We start from the raw sequence: 25,780 nt of genomic DNA on the forward strand, positions 1-25,780 counted from the left end.
AACAGAATCCAACAACACATTAAAAGGATCATACATCATGATCAAGTGGGATTTATCCCAGGGATGTAAGGATTCTTCAATATATGCGAATCAATCAGTGTGATACACCATATTAACAAATTGCATAATAAAAACCATATGATCATCTCATAGATGCAGAAAAAGCTTTTGACAAAATTCAACACCCAGTTATGATAAAAACTCTCCAGAAAATGGGCATAGAGGGAACCTAACTCAACATAATGAAGGCCATATACGACAAGCCCACAGCAAACATCATTCTCAAAGGTGAAAAACTGAAAGGATTTCCACTAAGATTAGGAACAAGACAAGGATGTCCACTCTCGCCACTATTATTCAGCAGTTTTGGAAGTCCTAGCCATGGCAATCAGAGAAGAAAAAGTAACAAAAGGAATACAAATTGGTAAAGAAGAAGTACAACTGTCACTTTTTGTAGATGACATGATACTATACATAAAGAATCCTAAAGATGTCACCAAAAAACTGCTAGAGCTAATGAATGAATTTAGTAAAGTTGCAGGATATAAAATTAATGTACAGAAATCTCTTGCAGTCCTATACACTAATGATGAAAAATCTGAAAGAGAAATTAAGGAAACACTCCCATTCACCATTGCAACAAAAAGAATAAAATACCTAGGAATAAACCTACCTAAGGACGTAAAAGACCTGTACTCAGAAAACTGTAAGACAGTGATGAAAGAAATCAAAGATGACACAAACAGATGGAGAGATATACCATGTTCTTGGATTGGAAGAATCAATATTGTGAAAATGACTATACTACCCAAAGCAATCTACAGATTGAATGCAATCCCTATCAAACTACCAATGGCATTTTTTACAGAACTAGAACAAAAAATCTTAAAATTTGTATGGAGACACAAAAGACCCTGAATAGCAAAAGGCAATCTTGAGGGAAAAAAACGGAGCTGGAGGAATCAGACTCCCTGACTTCAGACTATACTACAAAGCTACAGCAATCAAGACAATGCGGTCCTGACAAAAAACAGAAATATAGATCAAAGGAACAGGATAGAAAGCCCAGAGATAAACCCACACACCTATGGTCAACTAATCTTTAACAAAGGAGGCCAGGATATACAATGGAGAAAAGACAGTCTCTTCAATAAGTGGTCCTGGGAAAACTGGACAGCTACATGTAAAAGAATGAAATTAGAACACTCCCTAACACCATACACAAAAAGAAACTCAAAATGTATTAGAGACCTAAATGTAAGACCGGACACTATAAAACTCTTCGAGAAAAACATAGGCAGAACACTCTTTGACATAAATCACAGCAAGATCTTTTTTGACCCACCTCCTAGAGTAATGGAAATAAAAACAAAAATAAACAAATGGGACCGAATGAAACTTAAAAGCTTTTGCACAGCAAAGGAAACTATAAACAAGATGAAAAGACAAACCTCACAATGGGAGAAAATATTTGCAAATGAATCTCCAAAATATATAAACAGCTCATGCAGCTCAATGTTAAAAACACAAACAACCCAATCAAAAAATGGGCAGAAGATCTAAATAGACATCTCTCCAAAGAAGACATACAGGTGGCAAAGAGGCACATGAAAAGCTGCTCAACATCACTCATTATTAGAGAAATGCAAATCAAGACTACATGAGGTATCACCTCACACAGGTTAGAATGGGCATCATCAGAAAATCTATAAACAACAAATGCTGGAGAGGGTGTGGAGAAAAGGGAACCCTCTTGCACTGTTTGTGGGAATGTAAATTGATATAGCCACTATGGATAACAGTATGGAGGTTCCTTAAAAAACTAAAACTAGAATTACCATATGATCCAGCAATCCTACTACAGGGCATAACCCAGAGAAAACCATAATTCAAAAAGACACATGCACCCCAATGTTCACTGCAGCACTATTTACAATAACCAGGGTATGGAAGCAACCTAATTTCCCATTGACAGACGAATGGATAAAGAAGAAATGGTCCATATATACAATGGAATATTACTCAGCCATAAAAAGGAACGAAATTGGGTGATTTATAGAGATGTGGATGGACCTAGAGACTGTCATACAGAGTGGAGTAAGTCAGAAAGAGAAAAACAAATATCATATATTAACACACATATGTGGAATCTAGAAAAATGGTACAGATGAACCGGTTTGCAAGGCAGAAATAAAGACACAGACGTAGAGAACAAACGTATGGACACCAAGGGGGGAAAGTGGGGGAGAGTGGTAGGATTAAAAAATAAAAGAAAAGTACTGGAGACAGAGATTTGTATGCCATGTTAATCAATTTGAACTTTATCCTGAAAAACATGGGAAATCATTGAAAAAGTTTAAGCAGGTGGGTGACTTGATCAGCAAAATGTTTCGCAAACTTCACTCATTATAACACCTTCATGATTTTTGCCTTAACTTCATATCACCTGTAGTTAATTTACTTAATGTTGTTCAAACTAACCTTTTATTCTTTTACAAACATATGTCAAGAGGAAACTCATTACCACCATTGCTTGCCATAATAAATATTCAAAATAAATATATAACTATTAAAGTAGAACAATGTTCATTTATGTACCAACTTTAAATCATCTCATGCACCACTATGTAAATCTACCACAGTTTTGTGCCAGAGTCTTAAGATCTGTTTGTTTGTTTTAATATATTTTGGCCACACCACCCGTGGCTTGCGGGATCTCTGTTCCTGACCAAGGATTGAACCCATGACAGCGCAGAATCTTAACCACTAGGCCACCAGGGAACTCCTGCCGGATTCTTAATGACCGGGTCTTAGATGTCACCTGGAATCTCCTGTTAGAGAACCACTTGTAAGTGTGAAGAAATTCGGACACAGGCCGAGGGCATAAATTTTGTCTATGCTCTGTAACGCCTAAAACCAGCCCTTATGAAATTTTAATGTGCATACGAATCACCTCGGGACCTTGTAAAACTCAGATTTTGATCCATTATGTAATCTGAAGATTCTGCATTTCTAACAAACCCCTAAATGACATTAATGTTGGTTTCCCAACCACGCAACGTTTCAAGGTACGAGATTATACTTCCCTGAAGGGGAGGGACCGTGCTTTAACCTTTAGTATAGTGTCTGGCACAGGCAACTTATTAGCTAACACTCGTTGAAGACAGCATAGAATTTTCTTCCCACAAAAGCTGTCACGTGACTTTCCATATGCAGGCTTCAGATCAGAAGTCTCTCTCACACACACCACTACTATTCAAAACATTTTAATTTTTCTAAGACAAAACTATATTTCAGTTTTTATTTTCTACGTAATCTCAGCCTAGAATATAAACTCCATGAGACCAGAGACCTTAGTCGTAAGCATTTCCTAAGTTTCGGTCTCACCTATGTGTGTCCCAAGCCTGGTCTGCGAGTTAGAGCGGCGAATTCATTGGACAAGGGCTCCGTTCCTATGGAGCTAATGAGCTAGTGAGGATCTCATCAAGCAAGAGGCAATCACACCCGGCTTCAAAGCCTATGTCTCTGTAGAAGGGCAGATATGGAAGAGTCTCCTAAAGTCGCTGGCTTCCACAGTGCAGGAAGTCCTGAAGTTCAGAAGACTGGACCCCAGAGGCCGCGGGTGGGATCCGGCGAACCGGGGCTCTTTCATTGGACAGCCCAGATCAGAAGAATCCAAAGTGGGGGGGGGGGTTGCGATGGGCTGTCGCAGACGTAGTCAGAAGAGGATGAAAAAGCGGATATCCGGGCCAGGAAGAGAACTCAAAAAGCGGTAACTTAAATCATCTAAATTATCTTCTGAAAACTGCGTTACGAAATTATGCGTCTCCCTATCCTGCGTCTTGGAGGAGTTGGACTGTTCCAACATCCTCCAAGGAGCAGTAGAGTGCGGTCGGTCGTATAGAGAGTCCCCTCACGTAGGAGGCGTGGGAAAGAGTGCCGCGGGGCAGTCTGGGCCGCTCCCGCCGTCCGCCGCCATCTTGCTTTACTCTAAGGCGGCTGTGACCGCGGCTCAGAGCAATCTTGAGCCATGAGGCTAATAGCCAGAGCTGGGTCCCTCTCGGTGAGTACAGCTGGCGGGCTTGGGGGAGGGTGGGGGAGCAGATTGTCAGCAAGGTCATACGGACCGGAGGTGCCTGGTTTGGGCTCCCGGGGCCTTGGGTTTTGTTCTGCCCTTCAGGTGAATCCTGCCGGCCAAGTGGGCTGCAGGCTGGGTGGTTGGGCGTTGGAAGGCCAGCTCGTGCTTTGAGCAGAGAAGACTTAATGCTGGAAAACCTGAAGAGAGGGGGAGGGCTTAAGAGCGGAGGTGAAGCGACTCGGGTGGAGACACCTTTGAAGGTCACTGCTGCACTTGGTGTGCAGAAGGAGACCGCGAGATCTGGGCCGCAGGAGGCCGGCGTAGACCTAGTCCCCCATCCCTAACCTATCAACTGCGGCCTCTTCTTCTTGGCGTATCACGGAGCATCAGCTTCCCCAACGGTTAAGTGGGCTTATGAGTAAAATCATAAAGAAGAAATGAGTTAATGCCTTTATAGCTTTTTTCACTGTGCCTGGAACTTGATTGTTACTGTGGCGTCCTGGCTGTATAAAGTGTGCTTTTCTTGATCTCTTGTTAGAGTTTATCCAGGAGGGTTTCTTGGCGTGCTCTCTAGAGCTTCTTAAGACTCCTCCTTCAAGCCCGAGTGAAACACAGCTGTCGCTTGGGGAAAACTCCTCTAGGGTCAGTGTTATATCAGTGTGAACCGGTGGTTGTCAAGGGGGGACAGTCTCAGTCTCTGAGATTTAAAGTTCAGCGAAGGGCTTACCTGGTGGCGCAGTGGTTGGGAATCCGCCTGCCGATGCAGGGAACACGGGTTCGTGCCCCACTCCGGGAGGATCCCACATGCCGCGGAGCGGCTGGGCCCTTGAGCCATGGCCGCTGAGCCTGCGCGTCCGGAGCCTGTGCTCCGCAGCGGGAGAGGCCACAGCAGTGAGAGGCCCGCGTACCGCAAAAAAAAAAAAAAAAAAAAAAAAGAAGTTCAGCGAGGCCAATTTTGCCCCCCAGGGGACAGTTGGCAATGTGTCTAGAGACATTTTTGGTTGTAACAGCCTGGGGGGAAGTGCTACTGCTGAACATCCTACGGTGCACAAAGCCACCCACAATAAAGAATTTTCCAGCCCAAAGTGTCAAGAGTACCTGGGTTACTGAGTAACCTAGTAACCTTCTAGAAGGAGGTGCAGAAGACCAGGGAATGGAGTTTCCCTGTGCTTAATGTTTAAATAGATAAAATATGAATTATACAAATAGCTGTAATTTAGACTGTAATTCTTTTACCCTTTTTAGCACACCTAGACTAACCAGTGATTAATAACCCTTAGAGAGAAGCCCGGTTAGACTGGCAAAAGGCCCCAAAAGCTCTTCCTCCATTGCATCCATCCCCACCTTCCAGTAGAAAAAAGAACTCAAAGATAACAGAGTTGAAGAGGACCAATGTAAACAAATTGGAATAAGCTTGAAAGCAATTGTTTCTACTTGTAACACTTATTTTACATAAGAATAAATTTATACATCTTTTGTTATTGAAACAAAATAGTAGTTGTATGGACAATTACTAGGATAATATTTTGCAACAGATTTGAATGGGACAAATTATAGGAAGTACCTAACCAACAAAGTATCACTGTTCAGGCACATTTGAGAGGAGAGCACCTAAATGTACCTTAGCAATAGAACTATGGATTATTTGAACTGCTGTGCCCACAGCAGTTTTTTTACTTTCTGGAAAATCAAAAGCTAGAATCAATAGTAGGGTTAACTATACCACACCCAGGAAATGAAATTGATGATGATAAAGCAAAGCTAATTGGAATTTATAATTTGAAAGCACTAACAGCAAATGAAAACTAGGAACCAGCTTATCGATAGTATAGCACTGATGCTGAATGCACAACAAAAAACCGTCCTGGACAACACGGAGTAGAGGCATTGCAGCCTCTGAGGGGGGTCCTTGGGAAACTCTAGCAGCATGTTCATTTGATCCTGGGAGTACCAAGGATTAACTCTCAACATCTCCACTAGTAACCTTAAGATCCTTAGACATAATCAAAATGAATTATGTGGCATTATATATCATTTGCCAAAAAAAAAACTGAGTAAAGTTATGCATTTTGGATCCATTATCTGACATTTAAGAGGACACCTTTACCTTTCCAGTGGCTGCGTATTATATATACTGAGAATCTACTATGGATGAAGCTATTGTTAATCTCAGGGTATATTAGTCAAAGAAGATAAAACCTTTGGTTGTGTAGTCTTAATGTAGCACAGAAGAGAGTGAAGATACTATGGGAAATATCGGGGGCTGGAGGACGTTTTCTTTGATATACTTTGTCTTTTTTAAAGATTACTAAACTGATTAAGGAAATGAAGTCATATTGGAAAATAGACTAAAAAGATGAGACTCTTTGGGCAGATAAGGGAAACAATAATGCTGAAATCTATAAAAGGGTATGAATGTGGCTATTCCACACTTTTTCAAAAAATTCCAAAGCATTAGAGCTAGAAAGGACCACTTGAAGTTTTAATAAGTTAGTTAAAAGGTAAAAGAAAATACAGTAATTCTTTACATAGTACAAAATGAACATGTTCAACTCAGTATTCCTTCAGGCTCTACAAGTCACAAATAACTAGAGATTTAAGAGGGGCATGGGTAAACTGGTGGGTAGTAATTTCATAGTAAAGTTAATCAGCTAAATCCCCCCATGGAGTTCTTCTACCACTGAACACCCTCTATTGCTTGGGCCCACTTGGGTACAATGCACTATTCTTTTGAGAAATGTGGTAACCTGTCTTTTTTGTGTTTAGAGATTTTATTCCCTCAAAGTTGCTCCCAAAGCTAAAGCCACAACTGCCCCTGCAGGAGTGCCTCCACATCCTCAGGACCTTGAGGTTAGTCCCACTGAGTTGCTCACTGGACACATACGTGCCTTACTGTCCTTGGTAATATAAAGACATTAATCACATCCCTATTTTATTTTAAATACAGTTTACCAAATTACCAAATGGTTTAGTGATTGCTTCTCTCGAAAACTATGCTCCTGCATCAAGAATTGGTTTGTTCATTAAAGCAGGCAGCAGATATGAGGACTCCAACAATTTAGGAACCTCTCATTTGCTTCGTCTTGCATCCAGTTTGGTAAGCATCTTTACTACCTCAATATGTTTAGAAATCTGTGGCACCTTGGTCCTACAGAAAAGAAAAACTAAAAGCAACATCCGTATATTAGTTTCCTGGAGCTGCCGTAACAAATGACTGCAAACAGGGTGGCTTAAACAACAAGAATTTATCCTCTCACAGTTCTAGAGGCTAGAAGTCAAAGTCAAGGTGTCAGTAGAACCGTGCTCCCTCTAAAGGCTCTAGGAAGAACCTTGCCTTGTCTCTCCTAGCTTCTGGTGGTTGCTAGCAATCCTTGGCATTCCTTGACTTGCAGCTGCATCATTCCAATATCTGCCCCTGTTCTCACATGGCCCCCTCTGTGTCTCTGTGTCCAAATATCCCTCTTATTGAATTTTTCCAGTCATATTAGATTTAGGGCCCACTCTAATCCAGCATGACCTCATTTTAAATATTTATATCTGCAAAGGCTATTTCCAAATAAGGTCACATTTGCGGGTTCTGGGTGGACATGAATTTGGGGGACACTTCCAACCCAGTACAGTCCCCTAATACATCATGAAAAACCACAGGATATTTACCATAGAGAAGCATTAAATTAGTGTCCATCCAAATGTTAGTGCTAGAGCATAAGAAATCAGTAAAAAACAAAATTTTTAATTTTAAAAAAGAAGTGCCAGAAACGGAAAGAAAATTACTCTTTCTCATACGCAAATCTCTTTCAGAATAAATGGATGAATCCAGTAAGCTTTATTTGATAATGGAATTTTTACCTAAATGTACTTTGTATAAAAATCTATACTTGTGCTTTTTGGTCAACTTTGTTTTATAATTCTTAAATTAAAAAGGATTCACTATTTGGTTAGCGTTCCTTTTGAATTTAATGACAATTAGACTTTAGATTTTGACATAAAGTGATGTTTGGCAAGCTTAGCATTAAAAAACTACTAAAAACAATTGTTTTTTCATTTCTAAGACTACAAAAGGAGCTTCATCTTTCAAGATAACCCGTGGAATTGAAGCAGTTGGTGGAGAATTAAGGTTTGTTAAAAATAAGTAATCGGAAATAGTGAAAACACCAGAAGGTAATCAATTGTAAAGGAACTTTTCTCTTATCAAGGTGGTTAACAATTTCTTAAGGCACAAGAAGGAAAAGACTGATGAATTTGACTGCATAAAATGTAAAATATCTTTATGCCTTAAAGTAAAAATTTAAGTAACTAGGAATAGATATTTGCAACATATGTAACATGGAGAGGATTATTTGGAAAAATAAAGAACTACAAATTAGGAAAAAACAACCAAAGAGTAAATGGACAGACATAGGAGAGGAACAGGCTGTTCCCAGAAGAGGAAGCCAGAAACAATGATATTTACTTATAATCAACAGTGTGATACCATTTTATACTGCTGGTGGGAGAATAAATTGATACATCTACATAGGAAAGAATCAAGGACTATCTATTAATGTTGAAAATGAGCATATTCTACAGCCTAACAGTTTTTAATCCACATGCACAAAGGGATTCTTTATTGTTATTGAGACTGGAAACAATCTAAATGCCTATCTTTAAAGACATGCATAAGTGAAGTATGATATAGTAATATGCTGGGACTACTATGCAGCAGTTAAGAATGAACTCAATCTGTTTCAACATAGCAGGCTTTAAAACAAAATGTTTTGTGGAAAAACAAGTTTCAAGATTCTTTTAAGGTATGAGGTTTTTAACAAAATAATATGTAATGCCTATGATTATGTTTGTCTCTAGAGTGGGAGAAAGTGTGAGAGTTAGCCTGGGAATGGTACAAAGAGACCTTCAACTTTAAAGTTGCCCTTTTTTTTTAAGTAGTGGTAAAATATACTTAACGTAAAATTTACCATCTTCTGTTGTATAAGTTCTATGGCAATAAGTGTCATTAAGCAACCATCACCACCACCCATGTCCAGAATGTTTTCATCTTCCCCAACTGAAACTCTGTAGCTATTAAACACTAACTCCCCATCCCCCCTTCCCCTGGCCCCAGGCAACCACCATTCTGTGTTCTCTTTCTATGATTTTGACTACTCTAGGTACCTCGTATCAGTGGAATCATACAGTATTTGTTGTCCTTTCATGACTGACTGACTTCACTTAGCAAAATGTCTTCAAGGTTTATCCATGTGTAACATGTCAGGATTTTCTTCTTTTTTTTTAAGGTTGAAATATTTGCAGTTTTCTTAAGATTTTCAAAAATATTTTTTAAATTTAGTTGAGTGTATTTTTGTTATACTATTATTTATACTTTATGTACTTCAAAATAATTTTTTCCAAAAGAATTGGTTGACTTAACAAAGATATAAGGGAAAGCTTGTTCTTCTGATTTAGATAATTCACTGTAATTTATTTTTGACTCAGTGTGATTTCAACAAGGGAAAACATGGCTTATACTGTGGAATGCCTGCGGGATGATGTGTAAGTACCTTTGTGTGTTTAGAACATCTGCTTTTAAAGAAATACTAAGTTGCTCAGTTGTCTTTTTTTTAATGTGGCATTATGACCTCTGATGTTGGTTCAGATTATTATTCACAAACTGCCTAAAGTTTAATAATGAGAGCAATACAGTTATGTAGAATGGATGTTGGTTTTAAATTTTTGACTGGTAACCCTTATCTTCATGTCTTCTGTAGTGATATTCTAATGGAGTTCCTGCTCAATGTCACCACAGCACCAGAATTTCATCGCTGGGAGGTAGCTGCCCTTCAGTCTCAGCTAAGGATTGACAAAGCTGTGGCTTTTCAGAATCCACAGGCTCGTAAGTACACTTTTAGATTATATTCCGTTGTTTCTAAGATACTGGGTTTTTGAGAAGATCAATTTGTAGAAGAATAAAATTGCTATCGAAATTCTTTTTCTCCTTGGGTTTGAAAATACCCTCTCCAAAAATTTGTCCACTTTTTAAAACGTATTGTTCATTTCTAAACATTTGTATTGTTATTTTTCATCTTTGATAGCAAGTAAATTGACTATAGAATCCTAGGCCTTTTGCCTGTGTCGCCCCACTCCCCCCATCTCCCCACCCATCCACCCTACTGCCCACCCCACCCCACCCCTGGTGTTTTTTCAGTGGTTGTTTTGCTTACACTAAATCTGGCAGCAGTTTATTGTTGCTGCTGCTATTATTGTTTAGCCAACTCACTTTTATTGTGTCTTTCCAAAGTAATCAACTTAATTTTTAAAAAAAAAAAACTTTTATATTCATGTTTGTGTTTATATAACGTTTAGTTATCTAATCTTGACAAGCACATCTGGCAAAACAAATCTTTAAAAAAAAGCACCACTGATTCTCAGAAGTCATAGCGCTTCTGGTAGGAGCGGAAGTGTGCAGGTAGACCACTGAGGTGTAAGCAGGTGACCATCTGCAGGGACTTAGAATGGGATGGACTTCTCAGATGCAGGCCTGTCAAGAGAGGGTCTCCTGTCAAGTGTCTGGAACATAATGAGTGCTTGGTTCCTGTTAGCTCATATTATTTCACGGAGATAACTTTGTTACTCCACACCTCTACCAAAGAAATAGATAGAATGGTAAAATTGTACGAAAGATGATTTCAGTGTCCAGAGTAGCTTTCTTCCCCACTGGTAGCAGTGAGGCTCCAGCCCTTATCCTTTCTGCCTGGACAGTTATTGTAGTCTCCTGGCTTGTGTCTCTGCCCCCAGGTGTACATCTTCCACCAATAGCAATGTACATTTTACATTGCCATTACAGTGATCCTTCTGACATGAAAATCCAGTGAAAATCCTTTAAAGGCAAGCTCTTTAACTTAGCATATATGGTAACTCTAATGATCTGTCCCCTGCCTCCCTCCCTTGTTTCTTACTCTCCTAGCTGCAGTTCCCCTTTGAATCAGACTGTTGTCATACTTTATGCTTTTGTCTGTGTCCTCTGCCTCAAATGCTGTTCCCAGATCATTCACCTGGGAAACACCTACTCATTCTGTAAGACTCATCCCAGATTTTACTTTTATTACTCCTTTCCAATTCCCACTGCCCTTCCCTAGTGCCCCCGCTGCACTTTTGATATACTACTAACATCACACCCGTAATACTTTATTTTACAGTTTTTCCCCCTCAACATTTTGAGGGCACACATGTGTCTTACTGCTCTCTGTGTTTCCAGCACAGTGCCTGGCGTGGAGGGACACCCAAATAATAAGCAAATAAAAGAGACATACCTCAAGCAAAGGCACTGAACCAGGAAAGTAGGAACAGTGCCAGGGAGGTGTACAATTTGGCAGTAGCATTTGACCCCTGTAAGCTAGTAATATGACCTAACACTGATACTTTCATATCTCCTCTTACCCTGACGACTCCCTTGTTACCTCGAGAGGGAACCTAGAAGTAAGCAAAATTCAGATTAGATGACTTAATCAAGGTCACATGGCAAATCAGTGGCAGAACTGTAATTAGATTCAGACTTCTGAATCTAAAATCCATATATGGTTTCCAGATGATACCAGGTCGATTAAAGTTAGAGAAGAGTTTAGGTGGACTCTGACATTTAGAAGCTGCTATCATAGAAACTCTTATTTTTCTCAGCACATTCGAGTGGCAGAATTTTAACAGTTGTTAGAGGTTAAATGAAATTATATTTTCAGTCCTCTTAATACTTGAATTTGATGACCAAAGTTGTGTAGTTTAGTTGCTTTCTAGGCTCTAAACGTCGTGTTGTCTTTATTTAAATCACACTTCTGTAACTGCTTCTTTACTTATTTTACAGACGTCATTGAAAATTTGCATGCTGCAGCTTACCGAAATGCCTTGGCTAATTCCTTATATTGTCCTGATTATAGGATTGGAAAAGTGACACCAGATGAGGTACTGATAAAACACATTACATTTTTTTTTAATTTAATTTTATTTATTTTTTTATACAGCAGGTTCTTATTAGTCATCAGTTTTATACACATCAGTGTATACATGTCAATCACAATCGCCCAATTCAGCTCACCACCACCACCACCCCCACCCCCACCGTGGCTTTCCCCCCTTGGTGTCCATATGTTTGTTCTCTACATCTGTGTCTCAATTTCTGCCCTGCAAACCGGTTCATCTGTACCATTTTTCTAGGTTCCACATATATGCATTAATATGTGATATTTGTTTTTCTCTTTCTGACTTACTGCACTCTGTATGACGGTCTCTAGATCCATCCGCATCTCAACAAATGACCCAATTTCGTTCCTTTTTATGGCTGAGTAATATTCCATTGTATATATGTACCACAACTTCTTTGTCCATTCTTCTGTCGATGGGCATTTAGGTTGCTTCCATGACCTGGCTATTGTAAATAGTGCTGCAGTGAACATTGGGGTGCATGTTTCTTTTAGAATTGTGGTTTTATCTGGGTATATGGCCAGTAGTGGGATTGCTGGATCATATGGTAATTCTGTTTTTAGTTTTTTAAGGAACCTTCATACTGTTCTCCATAGTGGCTGTATCAGTTTACATTCCCACCAACAGTGCAAGGGGGTTCCCTTTTCTCCACACCCTCTCCAGCATTTGTTGTTTGTAGATTTTCTGATGATGACCATTCTAACTGGTGTGAGGTGATAACCTCATTGTAGTTTTGATTTGCATTTCTCTAATAATTAGTGATGTTGAGCATCTTTTCATGTGCTTCTTGGCCATCTACATGTCTTTGGAGAAATGTCTATTTAGGTCTTCTGCCCATTTTTGGATTGGGTTGTTGTTTGTTTTTTTAATATTGAGCTGCATGAGCTGTTTGTATATTTTGGAGATTAATCCTTTGTCCATTGATTCGTTTGCAAATATTTTCTCCCATTCTGACGGTTGTCTTTTCGTCTTGTTTATGGTTTCCTTTGCTGTGCAAGAGCTTTTAAGTTTCATTCGGTCCCATTTGTTTATTTTTGTTTTTATTTCCATTACTCTAGGAGGTGGATCAAAAAAAATCTTGCTGTGATTTATGTCAAAGAGTGTTCTGCCTATGTTTTCCCCTAAGAGTTTTTTAGTGTCCGGTCTTACATTAGGTCTCTAATACATTTTGAGTTTCTTTTTTTTTTTTTTTTTGTGGTACACGGGCCTCTCACTGATGTGGCCTCTCCCGTTGCGGAGCACAGGCTCCGGACGTGCGGGCTCAGCGGCCATGGCTCACGGGCCCAGCCGCTCCGCGGCATGTGGGATCTTCCCGGAGTGGGTCACGAACCCGCGTCCCCTGCATCGGCAGGCGGACTCTCAACCACTGCGCCACCAGGGAAGCCCTTGAGTTTCTTTTTGTGTATGGTGTTAGGGAGTGTTCTAATTTCATTCTTTTACATGTAGCTGTCCAGTTTTCCCAGGACCACTTATTGAAGAGACTGTCTTTTCTCCATTATATATCCTTGCCTCCTTTGTCATAGATTAGTTGACCATAGGTGTGTGGGTTTATCTCTGGGCTTTCTATCCTGTTCCATTGATCTATATTTCTGTTTTTTGTCAGGACCATATTGTCTTGATTGCTGTAGGTTTGTAGTATAGTCTGAAGTCAGGGAGTCTGATTCCTCCAGCTCCATTTTTTTCCCTCAAGATTGCCTTTGCTATTCAGGGTCTTTTGTGTCTCCATTCAAATTTAAGATTTTTTGTTCTAGTGCTGTAAAAAATGCCATTGGTGGGCTTCCCTGGTGGTGCAGTGGTTGAGAGTCCGCCTGCCGATGCAGGGGACACGGGTTCGTGCCCTGGTCCAGGAAGATCCCACATGCCGCGGAGTGGCTGGGCCCGTGAGCCATGGCCACTGAGCCTGTGTGTCCGGAGCCTGTGCTCTGCAACAGGAGAGGCCACAGCAGTGAGAGACCCGCGTACTGCAAAAAAAAAAAAAAAAAAAAAAAAAGCCATTGGTAATTTGATAGGGATTGCATTGAATCTGTAAATTGCTTTGGGTAGTATTGTCATTTTCACAGTGTTGATTCTTCCAATCCGAAAACATAGTATATCTCTCCATCTGTTTGTGTTATCTTTGATTTCTTTCATCAGTGTTTTATAGTTTTCTGAGTATAGGTCTTTCACCTCCTTAGGTAGGTTTATTCCTAGGTATTTTATTCTTTTTGTTGCAATGGTGAATGGGAGTGTTTCCTTAATTTCTCTTTCAGATTTTTCATCATTAGTGTATAGGACTGCAAGAGATTTCTGTGCATTAATTTTGTATCCTGCGACTTTACTAAATTCATTCATTAGCTCTTGCAGTTTTCTGGTGAAATCTTCAGGATTCTCTATGTATAGTATCATATCTTCTACAAAAAGTGACAGTTGTACTTCTTCTTTACCAATTTGTATTCCTTTTCTTTCTTTTTCTTCTCTGATTGCCATGGCTAGGACTTCCAAAACTGCTGAATAATAGTGGCGAGAGTGGACATCCTTGTCTTGTTCCCGATCTTAGAGGAAATGCTTTCAGTTTTTCACCATTGAGAATGATGTTTGCTGTGGGTTTGTCGTATATGGCCTTTATTATGTTGAGTTAGGTTCCCTCTATGCCCACTTTCTGGAGTTTTTATCATAACTGGGTGTTGAATTTAGTCAAAAGCTTTTACTGCGTCTATTGAGATGATACGTGGTTTTTATTATTCAGTTTGTTAACATGGTGTATCACATTGATTGATTTGCGTATATTGAAGAATCCTTGCATCCCTGGGACAAATCCCACTTGATCATGATGTATGATCCTTTTAATGTGTTGTTGGATTCTGTTTGCTAGTATTTTGTTGAGGATTTTTGCATCTATATTCATCAGTGATATTGGTCTGTAATTTTCTTTTTTTGTAGTGTCTTTGCCTGGTTTTGGTATCAGGGTGATGGTGGCCTCATAGAATGAGTTTGGGAGTGTTCCTTCCTCTGCAATTTTTTGGAAGAGTTTGAGAAGGATGGGTGTGAGGTCTTCTCTAAATGTTTGATAGAATTCACCGGTGAAGCCATCTGGTCTTGGACTTCTGTTTGTTGGAAGATTTTTAATCACAGTTTCAATTTCATTACTTGTGATTGGTTTGTTCATATTTTCTGTTTCTTCCTAGTTCAGTGTTGGAAGGTTATACCTTTCTAAGAATTTGCCCATTTCTTCCAGGTTGTCCATTTTAATGGCATAGAGTTGGTTGTAGTAGTCTGTTAGGATGCTTTGTGTTTCTGTGGTGTCTGTTGTAACTTCTCCTTTTTCATTTCTAATTTTATTGATTTGAGTCCTCGCCCTCTTTTTCTCGATGAGTCTGGCTACTGGTTTATCAATTTTGTTTATCTTCTCAAAGAACCAGCTTTTAATCTTATTGATCTTTGCTATTGTTTTCTTTGTTTCTATTTCATTTATTTCTGCTCTGGTCTTTATGATTTCTTTCCTTCTGCTAACTTCGGATTTTGTTTGTTCTTCTTTCTCTAGTTCTTTTAGGTGTAAGGTTAGATTGTTTATTTGAGATTTTTCTTGTTTCTTGAGATAGGCTTGTATAGCTATAAACTTCCCTCTTAGAACTGCTTTTGCTGCATTCCATAGGTTTTGGATTGTGATGTTTTCATTGTCATTTGTCTCTAGGTATTTTTTGATTTCCTCTTTGATTTCTTCATTGATCTCTTGGTTATTTAGTAACGTAGTGTTTAACCTCCATGTGTTTCTGTTTTACATTTTTTTCCCGTGTAATTCATTTCTAAACTCATAGCATTGTGGTCAGAAAAGATGCTTGATATGATTTCAATTTTCTTAAATTTACTGAAGCTTGATTTGTGACCCAAGATGTGATCTATCCTGGAGAGTGTTCCGTGTGCACTTGAGAAGAAAGTGTAATCTGCTGTTTTTTGTTGGAATGTTCTATAAATATCAATTAAATCTATCTGGTCTACTGTGTCATTTAAAGCTTCTGTTTCCTTATTTATTTTCATTTTGGATGATCTGTCCATTGGTGTAAGTGAGGTGTTAAAGTCCTACACTATTATTGTGTCACTGTCGATTTCCTTTTACAGCTGTTAGCAGTTGCCTTATGTATTGAGGTGCTCCTATGTTGGGTGCATATATATTTAAAATTGTTTTGTCTTCTTCTTGGATTGATCCCTTTATCATTATGTAGTGTCCTTCCTTGTGTTGTGTAACATTCTTTATTTTAAAGTCTATTTTATCTGATACGAATATTGCTACTCCAGCTTTCTTTTGATTTCCATTTGCATGAAATATCTTTTTCTATCCCCTCACTTTCAGTCTGTATGTGTCCCTAGGTCTGAAGTGGGTCTCTTGTAGACAGCATATATATGGGTCTTGTTTTTGTATCCATTCTGCAAGCCTGTGTCTTTTGCTTGGAGCATTTAATCCATTCACATTTAAAGTAATTATCAATATGTATGTTCCTATGACCATTTTCTTAAATGTTTTGGGTTTGTTTTTGTAGGTCCTTTTCTTCTCTTGTGTTTCCCAGTTAGAGAAGTTCCTTTAACATTTGTTGTAGAGCTGGTTTGGTGGTGCTGAATTCTCTTAGCTTTTGCTTGTCTGTAAAGCTTTTGATTCCTTCATCAAATCTGAATGAGATCCTTGCCGGGTATAGTAATCTTGGTTGTAGGTTCTTCCCTTTCATCACTTTAAGTATATCATGGCACTCCCTTCTGGCTTGTAGAGTTTCTGCTGAGAAATCAGCTGTTAACCTTATGGGAGTTCCCTTGTATGTTATTTGTCATTCTTCCCTTGCTGCTTTCAATAATTTGTCTTTAATTTTTGCCAACTTGATTACTATGTGTCTCGGCGTGTTTCTGCTTGGGTTTATCCTGTATGGTACTCTCTGCACTTCCTGGACTTGGGTGGCTATTTCCTATCCCATGTTAGGGAAGTTTTTGACTATAATCTCTGCAAATATTTTCTCTGGTCCTTTCTCTCTCTCTTCTCCTTCTGGGACCCCTGTAATGCGAATGTTGTTGCGTTTAATGTTGTCCCAGAGGTCTCTTAGGCTGTCTTCATTTCTTTTCATTCTTTTTTCTTTATTCTGTTCCGCAGCAGTGAATTCCACCATTCTGTCTTCCAGGCCACTTATCCGTTCTTCTGCCTCAGTTATTCTGCTATTGTTTCCTTCTAGTGTATTTTTCTTTTCAGTTATTGTATTGTTCATCTCTGTTTGTTTGTTCTTTAAGTCTTCTAGGTCTTTGTTAAACATTTCTCGTATCTTCTCGATCTTTGCCTCCATTCTTTTTCCGAGGTCCTGGATCATCTTCACTATCATATTCTGAATTCTTTTTCTGGAAGATTGCCTATCTGCACTTCATTTAGTTGTTTTTCTTGGGTTTTATCTTGTTCCTTCATCTGGTACATAGCCCTCTGCCTTTTCATTTTGTCTTTCTGTGAATGTGGTTTTTGTTCCACAGGTTGCAGGATTGTAGTTCTTCTTGCTTCTGCTCTCTGCCCTCTGGTGGATGAGGCTATCTAAGAGGCTTGTGCAGGTTTCCTGATGGGAGGAACTGGTGGTGGGTAGAGCTGACTGTTGCTCTGGTGGGCAGAGCTCAGTAAAACTTTAATCCACTTGACTGCTGATGCGTGGGGCTGGGTTCCCTCCCTGTTGGTTGCTTGGCCTGAGGGAACCCAACACTGGAGCCTACCTGGGCTCTTTGGTGGGGCTAGTGGCGGACTCTGAGAGGGCTCACGCCAAGGTGTACTTCCCAGAACTTCTGCTGCCAGTGTCCTTGTCCTCACTGTGAGCCACAGCTACACCCCACCTCTGCAGGAGACCCTCCAACACTAGCATGCAGGTCTGGTTCAGTCTCCCCTGGTGTCACTGCTCCTTCCCCTGGGTCCCAATGCACACACTACTTTGTGTACGCCCTCCAATAGTGGAGTCTCTGTTTCCCCCAGTCTTGTTGAAGTCCTGCAATCAAATCCCACTCGGTTTCAAAGTCTGATTCTCTAGGAATTCCTCCTCCCGTTGCCGGACCTCTAGTTTGGGAAGCCTGACGTGGGGCTCAGAACCTTTACTCCAGTGGGTGGACTTCTGTGATATAAGTGTTCTCCAGTCTGTGAGTAACCCACCCAGCAGTTATGGGATTAGATTTTGCTGTGATTGCACCCCTCCTACCATCTCATTGTGGCTTCTCCTTTGTCTTTGGATGTGGGGTATATTTTTTGGTGAGTTCCAGTGTCTTCCTGTCGATGCTTGTCCAGCAGCTAGTTGTGATTCTGGTGTTCTCACAAGAGGGAGTGAGAGCACGTCCTTCTACTCTGCCATCTTGGTTCAGGCTCCAACACATTACATTTTAAAATGTGCTTATTTTCACATTAAATTGAATGTTCATCTACCACTTCAGTTTCGTTTGCTAGTTTCTTGTATCATCTAATTTTTTTTTTTTTCCCGGTACGCGGGCCTCTCACTGCTGTGGCCCCTCCCGTTGCGGAGCACAGGCCCAGCAGCCATGGCTCACGGGCCCAGCTGCTCCGCAGCATGTGGGACTGGGGCACGAACCCATGTCCCTTGCATTGGCAGGCGGACTCTCAACCACTGCACCACCAGGGAAGCCCGTATCTTCTAATTTAAGAAATTTTCTAGCTTGCTTTTTTTTTTTTTTTTTTTTGTCCACGCCATGCAGCTTGTGGGGTCCTAGTTCCCCTACCAGTGACTGAACTGGTGCCCCCTGCAGTGGAAGAGCAGAGTTCTAACCACTGGACAACCAGGGAATTTCCTATCCAGCAGCTTGCTTTTTAACTAAAATTCCATCTGAACAATTTTTGTGTATCTTTCAACTAAAAAAGTTTTTATTACAAAATGGACATGTTCCTTACAGAAATTTCAGAAAATAAAGGGGGACAAAAGATATCTCACACACCTAAAGTCACTCATTGTTAGCACCTAGGTGTATTTTTCTTCTAGACCCTTGTCTATGTATATCTATCTTTTAAACAGTATGTAAGTGTTTAAATACCATAATCTTGTGACTAAAAGTCTTCCTTTAACCACTCTGAACACATAGGTAGAAATGAACCCCACTTTCTTGCCTCCCGTTCTGTCATCAGCCTGCTCACCAGCTCATTTACCTTCTCAAGCACACCTGCCTCACTTTGCTGGCAGTGCACATTTGTCGTATGTCACAGCCATGTATATATCATAGAACTTTGTTTCCAAAGTGTGAAACATTGAGCATTAAATTTGCAAGTGTAGGTATGTGTATACAATCTTAATTTCCTACTCCTACCCCTCACCCACCCCCAAAAAAACTTTTTACCAAGAGACATTAAGAGAAAAACTGGGAATTATCAACACTTTCAAAGTATATATGACTCAGAAATTAGGCTTTTATTCTCATTTCTGGTTATCCACTACAGAAAACTGAATTTTGTATCCTTTTCCTCTTTTGACTTATCTCCTGGTTAAGAAAACTATCCAGTTATCAATTTAATGCCTACCATTCATATGGTACTGTTAAACAAAATTATAACTGATATCATCCAACTTCGAACAGCCAACATTTTTCATAAGACTGGCCTCTAGTAAGTTTTTGAAGTTTTTCAGAAATCAAATTCACTCTTGTGAAGATATATTATTGAGGTAGCTAAAAGGATGCACATAACAAAACATTTACCTACAAGGATGTCTATTGTGGCATTGTTTGTAATTGTGAAAAATTAGAAGAAACAAATCAAATATCCAACATTAGAGAACTAGTTAAATATATTAAATATCTGTAGAATGGAATACTATTCAACCATTCAAAAATATTAATTGATAATGAAGTTTTCATAGCTTATTGTCAAGTAAAGGAAAGGTAATTTATGAATAGGATGTACCAAGGGGTCCCATTTTTAAAAAAATAAGGTGTGTGCATCATAGACAAATACCAAGATGTTAACCATGGTTATCTCAAAGTTATTAGCATTTTTTAAATGTATCCCTAGGCTAAAGGAAATTCTAAAGAAATGGTTGCTAGAATAATTTGAGCAAAGGCAGCATTCAATAGAAAAACATCAACATTTAAAAAAAAGAATATGAGTTTCCAAGGTGGCTCCATAGATGGAGACACCATTCATTTTAGGGCACAAATTCTGATAAATTGAATAAAAAGTTTAGTTTTATTACCTTAGCTTCACAGTTCTCAACATTAGCCAAGGAGCCTTTTCAGCCAATACCCACCCCTCATGAATTTTTTTTTTAACATCTTTATTGGAGTATAATTGCTTTACAATGGTGTGTTAGTTTCTGCTTCATAACAAAGTGAACCAGTTATACATATACATATGTTTCCATATCTCTTCCCTCTTGCGTCTCCCTCCCTCCCACCCCCCCTATCCCACCCCTCTAGGTGGTCACAAAGCACCGAGCTTATCTCCCTGTGCTATACGGCTGCTTCCCACTAGGTATCTATTTTACGTTTGGTAGTGTATATATGTCCATGCCACTCTCTCAATTTGTCCCAGCTTACCCTTCCCCCTCCCCATATCTTCAGGTCCATTCTCTAGTAGGTCTGTGTCTTTATTCCCGTCTTATCCCTAGGTTCTTCATGACCTTTTTTTTTTTTCTTAGATTCCGTATATATGTGTTAGCATACGGTATTTGTTTTTCTTTTTCTGACTTACTTCTTACTTAATGCCATGGATATACTGTATATCTGTTTATGTACTGTATGTATATTTGTAGTTTATATATAAAGGAATAAGGTTTTTTTCTTACCCCAAAGAACTAATTTTCACTCCCGTGGGAGCAATAGTGTGCCTGTTTAGAATGCATGTTTTAGCCTACTTTTGAATATTAGGTCTAAAGTGATAGTATAAACCAGTGATTGTCAAATCTCGCTGATCCTCAGATCACCTGGGTGGTTGATTAGCTGGGTGAGTGGTTTGTTTTAAATAAAGATTCCAAGATCTCACATTGAATCTACTATATCAGTCTATACAGTGGGCACAGGAATAGGATGGGGTGGGGAGACATTGTTTTTGTTTTTTAAGCTCCCCATATAATTCTGTAATCATCCAGGTTGGAAACCCTGGTATAGACAGTAACCTCAGAGCAAAAAAACCTTCAAAGATGCACAATAGGGGTGTAGTGATATAACTCTATTAGCCCTACTATAGAATGTTAATAACAGTGCTTTATTACTACCTGTATAAAGACAAAAGAAACCTGATATACTACTTAAATCACATTATAATAAAAATCATACTTAGTCCCGTATCTGCAAGTTCAAGCCAATGTGTGCTCTAATTTTTAATTCTGTTTTTTTCCATTAACAGCTTCATTGAGATGTAATTCACATACCATACAGTTCACGCATTTAAAATGCACAATTCAGTGGTTTTTATTATATTCACTGAGTTACATAACCATCACCACATTAAGTTCTAGTTCTTTTTAAGCAATGGTTTTTGAAAGCTCAGTTTCATTCAGTACTAAGTAGTCCTTTATAGTTCATTATAGCAGCTTTTAAGCCTGAGTATTTATCTTCTGCTGAACTGCGGTTTCACATTTTTATAGCTTTTTATATTTATACCAATATAACCTAATAAATGTTTTTACTTCCTCAGTTACATGACTATGTACAGAATCATTTTACAACTGCAAGAATGGCTTTGATTGGACTTGGTAAGTTGGGAATTGCCTGCATGTCAGTTTGCTTCTTTTAAGAGTAGTTTTTTAAGTCACAGACATAGAAAACAGACTTTTGGTTGCCAACGGGGAGGGCGACAGGGGAGGGTTGGATTGGGAGTTTGGGAATAGCAGATATAAACTGTTATATATAGAATGGATAAACAACAAGATCCTATTGTACAGGAAACTATATTCAATATCCTGTAATAAACAATAATGGAAAAGAATATTTATAACTGAATCACTTTGCTGTATACCAGAAACTAACACAACATTGTAAATCTTCAGTTAAAAAAAAGAAGTATGACTTGGCAGATAGTGAAACATGTGACTGACTTATTCAATGAGGAGGTAGAATTATCCTTGAAACTCTGAAAAATCAGGTACTATCATATGTAACTATGTATATATACATCTTTTATAGTTATATATAGAGCGATATTTAGATAATTTACAGTTCCATGGTTCTTGGCTCCCAGAGAAAGTGGTAGATAGTCAGAAAATTCACTGAGGCTGCTGACTTTTCCTTTATAATTTGGTGTGGCAGGGGATGGGACACCTTTCCAGTACATTGTAATTCTGTCACTATATAGGTAACCAGCCTCAATTTATAATATACTCACTTGGGTATTTTCTTAAATTCTGATTATACAATTCTCCATTATGTTGTTCTGTCTCATTCTAGAAGGTGGTTAATTGAAAAAAGAAACTCTAAGGTGTGCTACTGTTAAATGTGGCACTTATAGTTATGAATAAAAGTATTTTTTCACTGTCTCAATGTGAGTCATTAAAAAAAAAAGAGTAGTTCTTTAAGCTATAATTATGTGAACACAAAATTTCAGAACTCATCCTCTGTTTGTCAGAAAGTCAGTATGTGGGGCTTCCCTGGTGGCGCAGTGGTTGAGAGTCCGCCTGCCGATGCAAGGGATGTGGGTTCGTGCCCCGGTCCGGGAAGATCCCACATGCCGCAGAGCGGCTGGGCCCGTGAGCTGTGGCCGCTGAACCTGTGCGTCCAGAGCCTGTGCTCCGCAATGGGAGAGGCCACAACAGTGAGAGGCCTGCGTACCGAAAAAGAAAAAGAAAAAAAAAAAAAAGAAAGTCAGTATGTGATAGGATTTTAATAGCTAGTCTTTCATGGAAACAACCTAAATGTCCATTGACAGATGAATGGATAAAGAAGGTGTGGTACATACATACAATAGAATATTACTCAGCCATTAAAAAGAATGCAATAATGCCATTTGCAGCAACATGGATGGACATAGAGATTATCATACTAAGGGAAGTAAGTCAGAAAGAGAAAGACAAATACCATATATCACTTATACATAGAATCTAAAATATGACACAAATGAACTTATCTATGAAATAGAAACAGACTCACGCAGAGAACAGACTTGTGGTTGCCAAGGGGGAGGGGGCTGGGGGAGGGAAGGATTGGGAGTTTGGGATTAGTAGGTGCAAACTATTATATGTAGAATGATAAACAACAAGGTCCCACTGTATAGCACAGAGAACTATATTCAATATCCTGTGATAAACCATAATGGAAAAGAATATGAAAAAGAATATATATATGTATAACTGAGTCACTTTATAGCGGAAATTAACACAACATTGTAAATCAATTATACGTCAATAAAAATTTAAAAAAATACAACTTCCCCAACACAGTTTTATAGCATATAAATAAATCCTCCACAACTCTAAAAAAAAAATAGTCTTTTTTATTTTTGAGCAGAATGTAGCATTTAACTTTTTAAAGCACTGGCTTTCAAATTCATTACAGTATTTGCAAAACCTATGACAAAGGGCAGATTTCTCTAAGCAAAGAGCTTTTACAACGAGCTTTTGTTTTTGTTTTGCTTTGTTTTAAGTACAATTTAGTAGAAAAATAGACAAAGGGCATGAACCAATTCGTGGGGAAAGTGTGTGTGTGTGTGTGTGTGTGTGTGTGTGTGTGTGTGTGTGGCCAATTATTGTAAAAGATAACTAAAAAATTTTTTATCTGTGAAATTGACAAAAATTAAAAGATTGACACTGCCTGGTATTAACCATGGTATGGAGAAATAGGCACTCTCAAAAATTATTGGTGGGAGTGTAAAATGGTACTTTTTTTTTTGCGGTATGCGGGCCTCTCACTGTTGTGGCCTCTCCCGTTGCGGAGCACAGGCTCCGGACGCGCAGGCCCAGTGGCCATGTCTCACGGGCCCAGCCGCTCCGCGGCATGTGGGATCCTCCCAGACCGGGGCACGAACCTGTGTCCCCTGCATCGGCAGGCGGACTCGCAACCACTGCGCCACCAGGGAAGCCCCAAAATGGTACATTTTTGGAGGACTTTTTTTTTTGGTTGTTTGGCTGCATTGGGTCTTTGTTGCTGCACACGGGCTTTCTCTAGTTGTGGCGCGTGGGAGCTACTCTTCTTTGTGGTGCGCGGGCTTCTCATTGCGGTGGCTTCTCTCACTGCGTAGCACAGGCTCTAGGCGTGCGGGCTTCAGTAGTTGAAGCACGTGGCCTCAGTAGTTGTGGCTCACGGCCTCTACAGCACAGGCTCTTTTGTGGCGCACGGGCTTAGTAGTTGTTGCCCTGCGTCATGTGGGATCTTCCCGGACCAGGGATTGAACCCGTGTCTCCTGCATCAGCAGGTGGATTATTTTTGTTTGTTTGTTTTTGCGGTACTCGGGCCTCTCACTGTTGTGGCCTCTCCCATTGCCGAGCACAGGCTCCGGACACGCAGGCTCAATGGCCATGGCTCACGGTCCCAGCCTCTCTGCGGCATGTGGGATCTTCCCGGACCGGGACACGAACCCACATCCCCTGCATCGGCAGGCGGACTCTCAACTGCTGCGCCACCAGGGAAGCCCAGCAGGTGGATTCTTAACCACTGTGCTACCAGGGAAGTCCCTGGAGGTCTATTTTAATATATTAAAATTGTAATTGTTTATACTCTTAGGCCCAGCATTTACTTTTAAGAATTTATCCTGCCAAAACATTTGGTCAAGTTTACAAAATAGTCGTGTGAGAATATTATTTGCAATATTGGGTTTTTGTTCATTTGTTTTATAAATAACAGCTTAATTGAGGTATAATTCACATGCCATAAAATTTACCCTTTTAAAGTGTACAGTTGTGGTTTTTAGTATACTCACAGAGTTGTGCAACTATTGCCACTATCTAATTCCAGAACATTTTCACCATCCCCAAAAGAAACCCCATACTCATTAGCAGTCACTCCTCATTCCACCTCCTCCTTGCCTCTGGCAACCATTAATCTCCTTTCTGTCTGTATAGAGCTGACTATTCTGGACATTTCATATAAAGGGAATTATACAATAATAGTCTTTGTAACTGGCTTCTTTCACTTAGTCACTTAGCATAATGTTTTCAAAGTCCATCCATATTGTAACATGTACCAATGTTCCATTCCCTTTTCTGGCTGAAAAATATATTTCATTACCACATTTTGTTATTCATTCATTAGCTGGACATTTGGGTTGTTCCTGAATGTTTTGGCTTTTATGAATATAAACATTCATATATAAGTTTTTTAACAAAACATCTTTTTCATTGTTTTGGGTGTATACCTAGGAGTAGAATTGCCAGGATAGGGTATCTCTCTGTTTATCCATTTGAAGAACTGCCAGACTGTTTTCCAAAGCAGTTGAACCATTTTACATTCCATCAGCAGTGCACAAGGGTTCCAATTTCTCCACATCCTTATCAACACTTATTATCTGTCTTTGATTATGACCATCCTAATGGATGTGAAGTAGTGTCTCATTGTGGTTTTGGTATGCATTTCCGTAGTGATTGATAACATTGAACATATTTTTTTGTGCTTTTTGGCCATCTATATATCTTATTTGGAGAAATGCTTATTCAAGTCCCTTGCCCATTTTTTAATTGGGTTGTTTGTTTTTTTTAATTGTTGAGTTATAAGAGTTCATTATATATTCTGGATACTAATCCTTACCAGATTTTTTCCCATTTTGTGGATTATCTTTTCACTCTTTTGAAAATGTCTTTTGATGCACATTGCCATATTATTTTAATAGCCAACTATTAGAAGCATACTAAT

At 39.3% G+C, this 25,780-nt stretch overlaps 1 protein-coding gene across 1 annotated transcript in view; it reads left to right on the forward strand.

The window, feature by feature from the left end:
• Positions 1 to 3,928: 3,928 nt before the first annotated feature.
• The window catches only part of LOC132505545 (cytochrome b-c1 complex subunit 2, mitochondrial), a 31,691-nt gene continuing 9,839 nt past the window's right edge, over positions 3,929 to 25,780 (forward strand). The window contains exons 1-8 of the mRNA XM_060123653.1: positions 3,929 to 4,063; positions 6,845 to 6,928; positions 7,026 to 7,175; positions 8,131 to 8,195; positions 9,551 to 9,607; positions 9,823 to 9,947; positions 11,910 to 12,007; positions 21,639 to 21,696. Coding sequence (XP_059979636.1) covers positions 4,031 to 4,063; positions 6,845 to 6,928; positions 7,026 to 7,175; positions 8,131 to 8,195; positions 9,551 to 9,607; positions 9,823 to 9,947; positions 11,910 to 12,007; positions 21,639 to 21,696 — 670 coding nt within the window. The 5' untranslated portion in view covers positions 3,929 to 4,030. The remainder of the gene's footprint in view (positions 4,064 to 6,844; positions 6,929 to 7,025; positions 7,176 to 8,130; positions 8,196 to 9,550; positions 9,608 to 9,822; positions 9,948 to 11,909; positions 12,008 to 21,638; positions 21,697 to 25,780) is intronic.

Source organism: Lagenorhynchus albirostris, chromosome 15 (genome assembly GCF_949774975.1).
Source record: "Lagenorhynchus albirostris chromosome 15, mLagAlb1.1, whole genome shotgun sequence".
NCBI classification, from domain to species: Eukaryota; Metazoa; Chordata; class Mammalia; order Artiodactyla; family Delphinidae; genus Lagenorhynchus; species Lagenorhynchus albirostris.